The following is a 12,099-nucleotide window of genomic DNA, read 5'->3' as shown; positions in this document are numbered from 1 at the left end:
ATCATATCCTGAGCTTGTAACTTAAGTTCATTCAGCGTGAATGAAGCACAGTCTCCTTAAACATAGGAAATGCTCCTCCGAAGGTAAGTGTGCCATTTTCAATGTGTTATAAGGGAACCCTTGTAGAGAACACTTCAATAACATTTCATAGCATTTCATAGCATAGTCTGAGGAATGACCATTAGAAGTCATCGCTCTTATCACATATCCTCAGGCATTATTTCACTTATTTTTAAAAGGATGCCCATCAGTAATAGTCTGTGGTGTTATTAGGAAGAGATAATCTAGTTATTAAATGGGTCTCAGTTACAATCTGTAGGTTTATCAGCAGGAAATAGTCTTGATTTCTTGACTAATGCCACCAGTAAAGGCCCATATGCACTTGCTGGGTCCTGTTATCTCTTGAGTTCAGTGTAAACAGACTGATTTTTGAACAGCAAATCCTAAAAACCAAATAGAGAAACATTAAATATCTCCTCCCAAATCATACATACTTTACAGTATGCTGCACATTAAGGTTAGTACAATAAATAACATATGATATAATCTATAGGAGCAATTTTCAAAGGGAAGTTGGTGGGTAAGTGGGTGTTTATTCATAGACCCCCCCCCCCCTTTCAAAACTGCCCTCCCCTCTTGAAGGGAAAGGAGCAGTGACAAGGGCTGGGGCATATCAACTGAAATTCCCCTTGTGGGCCTGGGGGAGTGGTTACTTTCTGGGAGGGTCTTCAGTTGGTAGAGGAGAGATTTTTGGGTGGGTCCAGTTAAGAAGAGTTCCCGAAATGCAGAGGGTGAGAAATGGAAAACTGTGTATAGCTTTCTAACTCATAAAAAACAGGGAAAGCAGACACAATTTTCTACAGGTAATTTTTCAAAAGACAATAATAAAAATAAAAGTATATGAGTATGGGCGGACCTTTGCTTTCATTATCGCTGCAAACCCTGCAGGTTACAATTACCCATGAGGTTTCCAGTATCACAGCCAGATTCATTGCACTCAGTATGTTGTATCCATTAAAGAATTTCAATATACACCCAGGTGGGGGCAATTCTATAGCGGCATTAAGGCACATGTAACTCATTATAGAACAGTAGCACAAAATTGATTTGGCATGTAATTAAACTCTGGAATTCGTTGCCAGAGAATATAGTAAAAGCGGTTAGCTTAGCGGGGTTTTAAAAAGGTTTGGATAGCTTCCTAAAAGAAAAGTCCATAAGTCATTACTAAAATGACTTGGAGAAAATCCACTGCTTATTTCTAGGATAAGCAGCATAAAATGTGTTGTACTGTTTAGGGATCTTGCCAGGTACTTGTGAGCTGGATTGGCCACTGTTGGAAAGAGGATGCTGGGCTTGATGGACCTTCAATCTGTCCCAGTATGGCAAAGCTTATGCACTTATGAACTTATAAGGTGCATGCATGGTAGGTGGAATGCCCATAACACGCCCAATCCTTCACCACTGGTACAGCCCATTTGCTGTTATGCGCCATGCAACTACATGTTCCAAGTGCCTAGCACTTACATGTTTGTCAATTTTTGGCATCATTTATGTGGTAACTGTGCCTATTCTATAAAAGAATGCATGTAATTTACACCTAAATTTGGTGCCCTTTATAGAATTGCTCTTATGATATACATTACAAGATAGCAAATATTTTGTATGCAGGAAAATAGATTGTATTGAGTAGCCTCAATTCCCCCCCCCCCCCCCCCCCCTAATATTCAGCATTATTTAACTGGCTATCTCCCACTTAATATTCGCAGTCAGCGCATAGTGGTTAACCAGCTATATCGCAAACACTCAGCGCACGGCTAGCTAAGTTTTGGGGTTGCCCCAGTAGCAGGCCTATTTTTGGCCACTATAAACTTAGCTGGCCAGTGCTGAATATTGACTTAGTCGGCTAAGTTTATAACAGCCAAAAATAAACCCAGTATTCATTGACAGCCCCAATATCTTTTCAGAGTTCATATATTCTCTTACCGTATAAGTTGAATCAGGTGCTTTGGGATTCAAGGTGTTAATCTGTAGGAGACAGATGCAGAATATTTTGTAAAATATAGAAAATATCTGCAGAGAAGGACCACTCAGCTGCCCAGTCTGTTTATTTCAGCTGCCTATTGTTCTGTCAGAGGTTTTAATCTGTGCTGGTCTCCCTTTCTACCCCTCCAATAAAGGTTCTTTTCTACCTTCTCCCTGGAAAACAGCTATGGGATTGAACAGGGTATCTAGAGAGGAAGTCATGTTAATATAATCAGAGGCATAGACAGACCTCGGTTTTGGGGAAGGCCCACCGCAGCCCCACATACCTGGGCTGGCAGGTGTCCCCAAGCCCCGCCAGCAGAATCCTTCCTGCAGTGAAATTTGACACCGCACTGCCTGCCCCCATGCACATGCTTGGATTTAGTGAAATTTAGCATGTGCTAAGCTTGCACGTGCTCAATTTCACAAAAAGTGAGCATGTGCATGGGGGAGGGGGAAAGCAGGACAGGCAGTGCCGAATATCACCACAGGAAAGCTGTTGCTGGAGGGGATTGGGGATCCCTGCCAGCTAAACCAGCAGACCTTGGGGGCCCGAATCCAAAATATGGGGGGAGGCCCCCTGTGGCTATGCCACAGTGTATAATGAAGCAAAACCAATAGGATGACAACACCTTATAGACTAACATTTAGGGAGTAATTTTATAGCAAAGATTCTTATGACAAAGTTCCAAATGCCCTTTTTTGTAGCCCACCCCTAGTGGTAATACTGAGACATTACAGCCACCATTTTAAAACCTGGACCATGGGAAGCAGGATCCTCCCCCGATATTCAAAACTACTACTACTATACTTGACACCTGGCCGGTTAAATGGCACCTAACCGACAATCTGCCGATATTCAGCTGGAGATAACCCTGCTAAATATTCCCAGTTAGCAACTAGGAGATAACTAGCTATATCATGTGATATAGCCGGCTATCCCCGAATATCCAGCACATAGCCGGCTACTGTAAGTGGCTGCTTTGGGCTGTGTAAATAGCTGAAATATCTACAATTATAGAATTGCAATTGAAGTGGAAGGAGTAATTCCCTTGAAATGGCCCCTGTTTTTTGGCACAGCTTCCTTTTCAATGTGAATCTCTGCAGAAGATAAGTTGTTTTTTTTTTTTTTTTTTGAATAATGAATGATTTGATATTTAAAAGGAAAAAGGATTAATGAAGAATAGTATACCCTAATGCTTTGAGAAGGAGATTTTGAAAGGCTATAAGACTCTACATGTATAGAATGCCCTCAAGGGCTCTCTTATTAGGTTGAAATTGAATGTGGGTATAGACACTAGTAAGGCACTAGTAAAGATATACAAATTCAGCATTGCAAATATTACACTAATCCCTAGAACACCAACACCTTTATTAGGAAACAGAATAAACAGGAGTTTCTACACAGAAACTACATATGAGCTCACCTCTTCCACATATACACAGAGCATGGATATTACAGAGCCAGTCCAGGTTTTATGCAGTGGGAGTAAAACCAGGATTGGATCAGATTGTCCCTGATGACCTGTAGCTGTCTGGAAGGTCAAACCTTTCAGATTCAAACTCTAGGAGCAGTTAAGGCTGAAAGCAAGCAAATTGTTAAGAGCTGGAGGGTCACCTAATCCAAACATGACTGACAAAACCTTCTAGAGCCACAGCACACATTTGCAGCCTGTCTAGTAAAGAAATTTGCAGCCTATCTAGTAAAGACTGGCAACTGCCACCTTTAAAAAAATTCCTATAGTGCTTTAAGGAAGTGTAGTAATGTCTGCATGCAGCCAATGTGAACCACAGTACAGAAAACCAACAAGCTATCAGGGAGGCTGAAAAGCCTAAGTAGGTGGTCCTGGCATTTCTCCTTCAGGCTAGGTCTCTGCCTCATAGAATCAGTGCAATATTGCACTAAGGGTCCCTTTTACAATTGAGCGCTAACATTTTTAGTACACATTAAAATTAGCACATGCTAACTTTGTAGATTCCCATAACAATATTATGGGCATCTATATGTTTAGCACATGCTATTAATGCCAGCACACCTTTGTAAAAGACCCCCTAAAAGAATAAAAGTGGTGTGGATCACTGAAGACTCTGGGGACACTGAATCTAAAGCAGTCCCTTGGAGTAAAAAGCAAGGTTGGCTAGAGAGAATCCATTATCTCCTTCTCTAGACATCATATGTAGAATCTGGCCCTTAGCACGCACTAACGATTAGTGTGAGCTAAATACTAAGAAGCCCATAGGTATGAAATGGGCTTCTTAACAATTAGCACATACTAATCATTAGCACTATTGTAAAAGAACCCCTAAAAGGCTGAAAAATCTATGTGGTAAGTGCAATTCTATAAAAGCTTCAAACCCTTTAGAATCATGCTTAGTGCCAGGTTTCCGTGTCATGTCTAGAATATGCCTAAATCTCTGTACTGTTTACAGAATACGGCTAGCCAGTTTCCACGACATACAGAATCTGCCTAAATTTCCAGGCACTGTGGCACAATATTGAAGCTGATCGTTCAGCGCTGATTTGACATGATGTTATGCACATGGGGATACTGGTAATAATTGTATCCAGAAATCAGGAGCCCAATTTATCTGCCTCTAACATGGGGACAGGGCTGAAGATTGATTTCTTTGGTGGCTCCAACTATGATGATCTTTTTCTCAATGCTGACAGTTTATTTTCTTCACCTCTTCTGTAATGAGGAGAAAGCTTAAACATGTCTGGGCAGTAGCATGGATGAGAAAAGACTGAAGACCCTGAGTAGAAAGAGTATGAGACAGGAACTCCAACATCTGCCTGGAATATTTCAAGTTCTTTCTTGGTTCTGAGAGAGTCATCTGTTTTGGCACCATTGGTTGTCATCACCCACCTGTGCGGCTGATTTATCCTGCTTATTGATATGGAAATGGTGATTATTCACATTAATTCCTTCATGATTCTGAGGTATAATGTTGCTATACTGGTGTGGAGGGGCTCTACTCACATCTGGAACCTCAAACAGGTTCCCTCCAATACCTGGGGGTAAGAAGGAAAGCAGAATTTTGTCTTCAAGTATTAGTTTGTGATTTAAATGTACAACAAGCTTGATGGGTGGTGCTGCACTTACCATTTTCTTTTCTCTGGCACTTGCCACCCTTCTTGTACAGGAGAACAGCTGTGGTGATAATCAGAGCAGCACCAAGGACAGCACCAATAGCAGCTCCTACTGCAATCTGCAAGGTTCTGTCAGGCTGTTCCACAGAAGATGCTGTGAAAACATGGGGCATCCAGGTCACTAGAACTGCACTAAAGGTGATTCCAGAACCAAGACCGCCACCAAAAGCTGGCAGAGAAAATAATCAAAGGGACCCTTCCAAGACAGTCAGAATCCAGTCTTTGCTGGTGAGAATTTTGAGTTCACAATTACATTATTATAAATTATAAAACTACGTACTATGATACCCAGCAGCACTATTGACTATGTAAACCTCCTCGAATGCCTAGACCCAATACATGGGGAATATCCAGCAGACCGATCATGGAGCAACTTTGATTCACTATCGACTGAAATATCTCTCAATCACTCAAAAGATACGCCAAGTCGCAATGCAAATTAGACATCTGCCCTAGTAATCTCATAAGATCTGCCCCTCAACAATTCATAACAGACCTCACGAGACACCTAATATACATGCTACAAAATGGTCTTTTCCCAAAGGATAAAGGAAATATTCTACTTACTCCACTACCTAAGGACGCGAAGAAAAGCACAAACGACTTAACCAACTATCGCCCAGTAGCATCCATCCCACTGATAACCAAACTTATGGAAGGCGTAGTGACGAAACAACTCACTAACCACCTAAACAAACACTCAATTATATACGAATCTCTATCAGGATTTCAATTGAACTATAGCACAGAAACAGTACTAGTAACTTTAATGAACAAATTTAAACAAACAATTGCAACTGGCAATAACATACTTCTCCTCCAATTTGACATGTCCAGTACCTTCGACATGGTCCACCATGGAATATTATTACACATCCTGGAATACTTTGGAGTTGGAGGTAACGTGCTTAAATGGTTTAGAGGATTCCTGACAACAAGATCATACTAAGTAACAACTAATGCAGAGACATCAACCCCGTGGATACCTGAATGCGGAGTTCCCCAAGGATCCCCCCTCTCACCAACCCTCTTTCACCTAATGATGATACCCCTAGCCTAACTATTAGATAATCAAAATCTCAATCCATACATATATGCAGATGATATCACGATTTACATCCCGTTCAAACAAGACCTAAAGGAAATCACCAATGAAATCAATCAAAGCTTCCAAATCATGCACACCTGGGCGAATGCATTTCAACTAAAACTCAACGCAGAAAAAACACAATGTCTCATTCTCACTTCACAACACAACACAAATAACTTCACCTCCATAACCACCCCTAACTTCTCCCTCCCCATCTCAAACAGTCTGAAAATTCTGGGAGTTACCATTGATTGAAATCTCACACTTGAAAATCATGCAAAGAATACAATTAAGAAAATGTTCCACTCCATGTGGAAACTCAAAAGAGTAAAACCTTTCTTCTCAAGGGCCATTTTTCGAAACCTGGTACAATCAATGGTATTAAGTCACCTGGACTATTGCAATGCACTCTACGCTGGATGTAAAGAACAGATCATCAAGAAACTTCAAACAGTCCAAAACACCGCAGCCAGACTTATATTTGGCAAAACAAAATATGAAAGCGCAAAACCCTTAAGAAAGAAACTACACTGGCTCCCACTTAAAGAACGCATCACATTTAAGATATGCACGATTGTTCATAAAATCATTTATGGAGATGCCCCGACTTACCACCTAGAAATGCTAAAAGATTGTCTCGCACCTTTCTTAACCTACACTTCCCCAGCTGTAAAGGATTGAAATACAAACTAGCTCACGCAACCAGCTTCTCCTACATGAGTACGCAATTATGGAATGCACTCCCCACTCACTTGAATACGATCAAAGAATTAACTAACTTCCGCAAATCTCTGAAAACCTCTCTCTTTAACAAGGCCTACCACGAGAACCCTTAACTAACTATAACACAACACCTCTCCACCTTATTCAGAATGTATCTCTCTATAACTGCTTGACCAGATCCTCTTGTCTTCTTTGACTTCTTTGTAACACCAATTGTATTCTTTACCCTGGTATGGCAATGCCATAACAGTTCTTTGTAAGCCACATTGAGCCTGCAAAAAGGTGGGAAAATGTGGGATACAAGTGCAATAAATAAATAATAAATAAATGATTGTGGAAAAAGCCCTGGTATGTGACTTTTAGCCAAGATTCATTGCAATGACTGCTTTAACTATCTTGGAAAGGAAATATAAAATAGAGGGAAATCCCTGGTGATTGTGAATGAAGATCCTGATTCCAATTATGCAGGAAACCCAAAGGTGCAGGAAGAAACTGCTTGGCCATAAAAACATACATGAGCACCTCCTAAGGCAGACTTGAGAGGGTCATGGGTGGATCAAGGATGTTCCCTTAAAAAGCATGCAGTGTTACAGAATTCGGGGGATCCACACCCAACTTGCATGCTGGGATTTATACCTGGCTTCAGTTGGTGTAAATCCTAGCACCCAAAGTTGGACGTGGATTCCAGCACTATGTACTATACTATAAAGGGTGCCCATCCTGGAGCCCCCTTTATAGAATACCATTCAGAGCCTATATACTGAATCCAGCCCTATATGTATTGAAAAGAAAAGCCTGGATGGCAGTGGTCACTTTACCCACTGCACAGGGTACGAAAGTGGGTAAAGTGTGGCGAAGAGGCTGTTTTCATGGGATCAGATATTCAGACCTTATTCAGACTGAATTCAAAAAGTAAGTCACCTCACAGTAACCTTTAGAAGACTATGCTTTAAGAAGGAGAGTCAAAGTTATAAGAAAAAACAACTCTTAATTCCTGTAGTATTTTATACCAAACCTATATATTTGGTTTTGCTCCACCAGAGATGGTCATTCTCATTGGCTGAATATTCAGTTGCAATAGCAAAAAGGGGCCTGATATTCAAAGTGATTTTAAGCAGGACACCTCTAGCAGTAGTTGGGAAAGGGGATAGGATTTGATATACCATCTTTCTTGGGTTACAATCAAAGCAGTTTACATATTATATGCAGGTACTTATTTTGTACCTGGGACAATGGAGGATTAAGTGACCTGCCCAGAGTCACAAGGAGCTCTACCATGTGTTTACCACTAGAGGTTGTGATGGCCAGGACCAGAAGTGACTGGGGAGCGTAAAGTATACCCTGTGGGTGGGGGGCCTACAGGTACGTGGGTACAGAGGATGCTGGGAGGAGATATGTGTTCTCTAGGGGTGGAGGCAGGGGTCAGAATCTGTTTAAACAGGAGGTTCATAGGGACTGGAGAAGAAAATGACTTATCCCCTTATTCAGGTCCTGGCTGATATTCAGCTGAGACCCACATAAGTATGTTATGTAGGTTTCAGCTGAGTATCAGCTGAGATTCACATAAGTTCAGTCAGCTAACGCAGGTCCGGTGAAAGCCAGATATTCAATGCTGCTGCTGGACATGGTTTTGTAAATTGCTGGTCATGACGTGTAAAAAAAAAAGTGTATCTCTAGGTCATTTATAAATATGTTAAAAAGCAGCAGTCCCAGCACAGACCCCTGGGAACCCCATTAACTACCCTTCTCCATTGAGAATACTCAGGGCCGGTCTTAGCAAGTACAGGGCCCTATGCAGACCAATTTGGTGGGGCCCCATCCTAGCCCCGCCCCACCCTAGCCCAGCCCCCACCCCATTGATAAGATTATTCCATTTTTAGAAAATGTTTTTATTTAGGAAATTTCAAATAAAGACAAGTGAAGCTAAACTTGATTGAAATAATAAGCACAATGCTATCATGAAACCTCCCCTCCCCAGAAATTATTCAGTTCAAGTCCACTACAATTAGTAGTTCCAATTCTCATAACAAAGGAGAATAAAAGAAAAATATTAAGAAAAGATCCAGTACTTTCAAATTCCCCTATTACTCTGTAACCCATCAAACCAGAGAGGCAAGTAGCCATATCAGTTACTAAAATAGTTTGAACTGATTGTACCTACTTTATATCAGATTTTGCTACTTTATGATTTCCATTCTCAGATTTTAGCTTAGTAATCTTTTCTTCCTGTGATTGCAGTCTAGCTTCCAAATGATTAATTCGAGGTGTCATATCATTAATTACTGGAAGAAGTGTTTTAGCTAAATCTGCTATTGCCATCCAAATTTTTATCAGGAGAAATATCTGCAGATCTATGTGAAAATAACCCAGATATGTTAGAAACAGCCTCTTCCAAGCCAGAAGATCTTACTTGCTCAGCTTCTCCAGCAACTAATGTTGTTGGGTCAAATTCCTCTCATGGAGGCAGACATTTCCAACCCTTGCACCATCTGCAAGTGTCATTAGATGAGAGAGACACTTCTCCTAATCTCCTGCCTGCATGGAATCCGATTTCAATTTGACATAAGTGCACAACTGTTGGCATCAGCAACAATGGCTCACCTCACGTCCTCACCACCTCCGATCAGGCTCCAGCTTTTCCCGCTCAGTGGCTCCTGCCCTAGCGTCCAAACACAGGAAATACATCAGAAGGCGGGACATTGAGCGGGAAGCTGGAGCCTGGAGGTGAGCCGTCACGCTGCAACTGTCTGTCGTCGTCGTCGGGGGCGGAGCCATCGCTGCCTGGGCTGGCTCGCTGGCATCGCTCAGTTACTCGCCGGGTCTGGGGACTCGGGAGCTGACGGCGGGCTCAGCGGGCCCAAGCCGGGGGTGGGCGCTGCGCCGGTGGTGGTGGGAGCGGAGCGGCTGAGCCGCAGGAATGGGGATCATTTCAGGCGACTAAGGCGAGCAGCGGCAGAGGTCGGAGCGGAGGCATGAGCGAGGCAGAGTTGAGGCGCGCCGCGCTGGGCCCCCTTAGGCGCGGGGCCCTATGCGGCCGCATCGGTCGCCTCTGCCTAAGACCGGCCCTGAGAATACTGACCATTTAACCCTACTCTCTGTTTTCTATCTTTTAACCAGTTTTTAATCCACAATAGGACACTACCTCCTATCCCATGACTCTCCAATTTCCTCTGGAGTCTTTCATGATTTACTTTGTCAAATGCCTTCTGAAAATCCAGATACACAATATCAACCAGCTCACCTTATCCACATGTTTGTTCACCCCTTCAAAGAAATGTAATAGATTGGTGAGGCAAGATTTCCCTACACTAAATCCATGTTGGCTTTGTCTCATTAATCCATGCTTTTGAATATGCTCTATAATTTTGTTCTTTATAATAGTCTCTACCATTTTGCCCTGCACCGATGTCAGACTCACCAGTCTATAATTTTCCGGATCTCCCCTTGAACCTTTTTTAAAAATCGGCGTTACATTGGCCACCCTCCAATCTTCCAGTACCATGCTCGATTTTAAGGATAAATTACATATTACTAACAATAGTTCTGTTAGTTCATTTTTCAGTTCTATCAGTACTCTGGGATGAATGCCATCTGGTCCAGGAGATTTGCTACTCTTCAATTTGTCAAATTTCCCCATTACATCCTCTAGTCTATAGATATTTCATTCAGTTTCTTCGACTTGTCAGCTTTGAATACCATTTCTGGCACCGGTATCTCTCCCAAATCTTCCGAGGTGAAGTCTGAAGCAAAGAATTCATTTAATTTCTCCGCTACGGCTTTGTCTTCCCTGATTGCCCCTTTTACCCCTCGGTCATCTAGCGGTCCAACCAATTCTTTTGCCAGCTTCCTGCTTTTAATATCCCTAAAAAAATTTTTACTACTGTATGTGTTTTTGCCTCCAACGCAATCTTTTTTCAAAGTCCCTCTTTGCCTTCCTTATCAGCGCTTTGCATTTGACTTGACATTCCTTATGCTGTTTCTTATTATTTTCAGTCGGTTCCTTCTTCCATTTTCTGAAGGATTTTCTTTTAGCTCTAATAGCTTCCTTCACCCCTACCCCCATTGCTCACTAGACTACCAGGGACTTCAGAAAGGCCCAGAAGGGCCTATCCTGAGTGGGTGAGAATGGGAAGGGGTATGGATCTATGGAAGTTGCGGTGTTTTATTGGGGGAGGGAGTTGGGAGTAGGGCTCTGGACCTCTTTAGGGTGGAGGATGGGAGGGGGTATGGATATATGGAGGGTTGAGAGGTCTTGTTTTGTTAGGGAAGGGGAGTAGGGCTCTGGACCTCTTTGGGGGTGGAGGATCGTAGGGGAAATGAGACAATGTTTGCTATGCTGATCCCAGCCAATTTGGTTTATGGTTTATTGGGTCTTGCTATACCTCTCTTAATTCAATATGTCAAAAAGCAGCCATGTCAATTATGCTCAGATATTCAGTAGTGGTTCCTGGACATGGCCTGACACTGAATATCTGGGGATAATTCTGCCCGTCATGGTCAGTGTTTATGAAAAGGCTGCCGTGGGATGAATATTGACTGGATATTATTCTAGCATGGAACCCATTTTACACAAGCATATTTTGTGAAAATATAAATAATTTAATTTTGTGCATGACATTAATTCAAAATTTTTCAGGCCAATGTACTTAACAAATGGCCAGTCAAAATTCAGCCCACAGTGGTCATTCTTTATATCAATATTGACCACTGTGGGCAGAATTAGCCCTGGATATTCAATGCTGGACCTTGTCTGGTCATGGGCACTAAATATCTAGGGCTAATTGAAAGTGAGCTGGCTGCCAGAGATTATATGAGTCCTGGCCAATATTCAGCCAGGACCTGCATAAGACAGTTGTACAGGGTCCGGCTGAATATAATCCGGGATCCACATAACTGATACTCCTCTTCTTTGACCTGGTCCCAATCCCTCTCTGTCTCCCCTGAAGGGAATAATAGGCCTGAGAGGGCTTATGAGGGTGGGATAGGTGGGCTTGGGCTGGGCCTTTCTGGAATCTCCCTCAAGATCTAGGGAGTCATACCACAAGATTTAAACATTATGAGACTGCTGCTAGAAGCATGGTGGCCATTTTGAGGCTGGACCCATAATGCGGAG

At 42.3% G+C, this 12,099-nt stretch overlaps 1 protein-coding gene across 1 annotated transcript in view; it reads right to left on the bottom strand.

The window, feature by feature from the left end:
• Positions 1–395: 395 nt before the first annotated feature.
• LOC115476779 (carcinoembryonic antigen-related cell adhesion molecule 16-like) overlaps positions 396–12,099 on the bottom strand; it is a 56,246-nt gene continuing 44,542 nt past the window's right edge. The window contains exons 5-8 of the mRNA XM_030213358.1: positions 5,127–5,267; positions 4,890–5,035; positions 1,984–2,025; positions 396–443 (exon numbers count right to left, since the gene is read on the bottom strand). Of these exons, the coding sequence (XP_030069218.1) occupies positions 396–443; positions 1,984–2,025; positions 4,890–5,035; positions 5,127–5,267 (377 nt within the window). The remainder of the gene's footprint in view (positions 444–1,983; positions 2,026–4,889; positions 5,036–5,126; positions 5,268–12,099) is intronic.

The sequence above is a fragment of the Microcaecilia unicolor genome, chromosome 8 (assembly GCF_901765095.1).
Source record: "Microcaecilia unicolor chromosome 8, aMicUni1.1, whole genome shotgun sequence".
NCBI lineage: Eukaryota > Metazoa > Chordata > Amphibia > Gymnophiona > Siphonopidae > Microcaecilia > Microcaecilia unicolor.
Note: the sequence above shows the minus strand (reverse complement) of the source record. Positions and strands in the feature narration are given on the sequence as shown.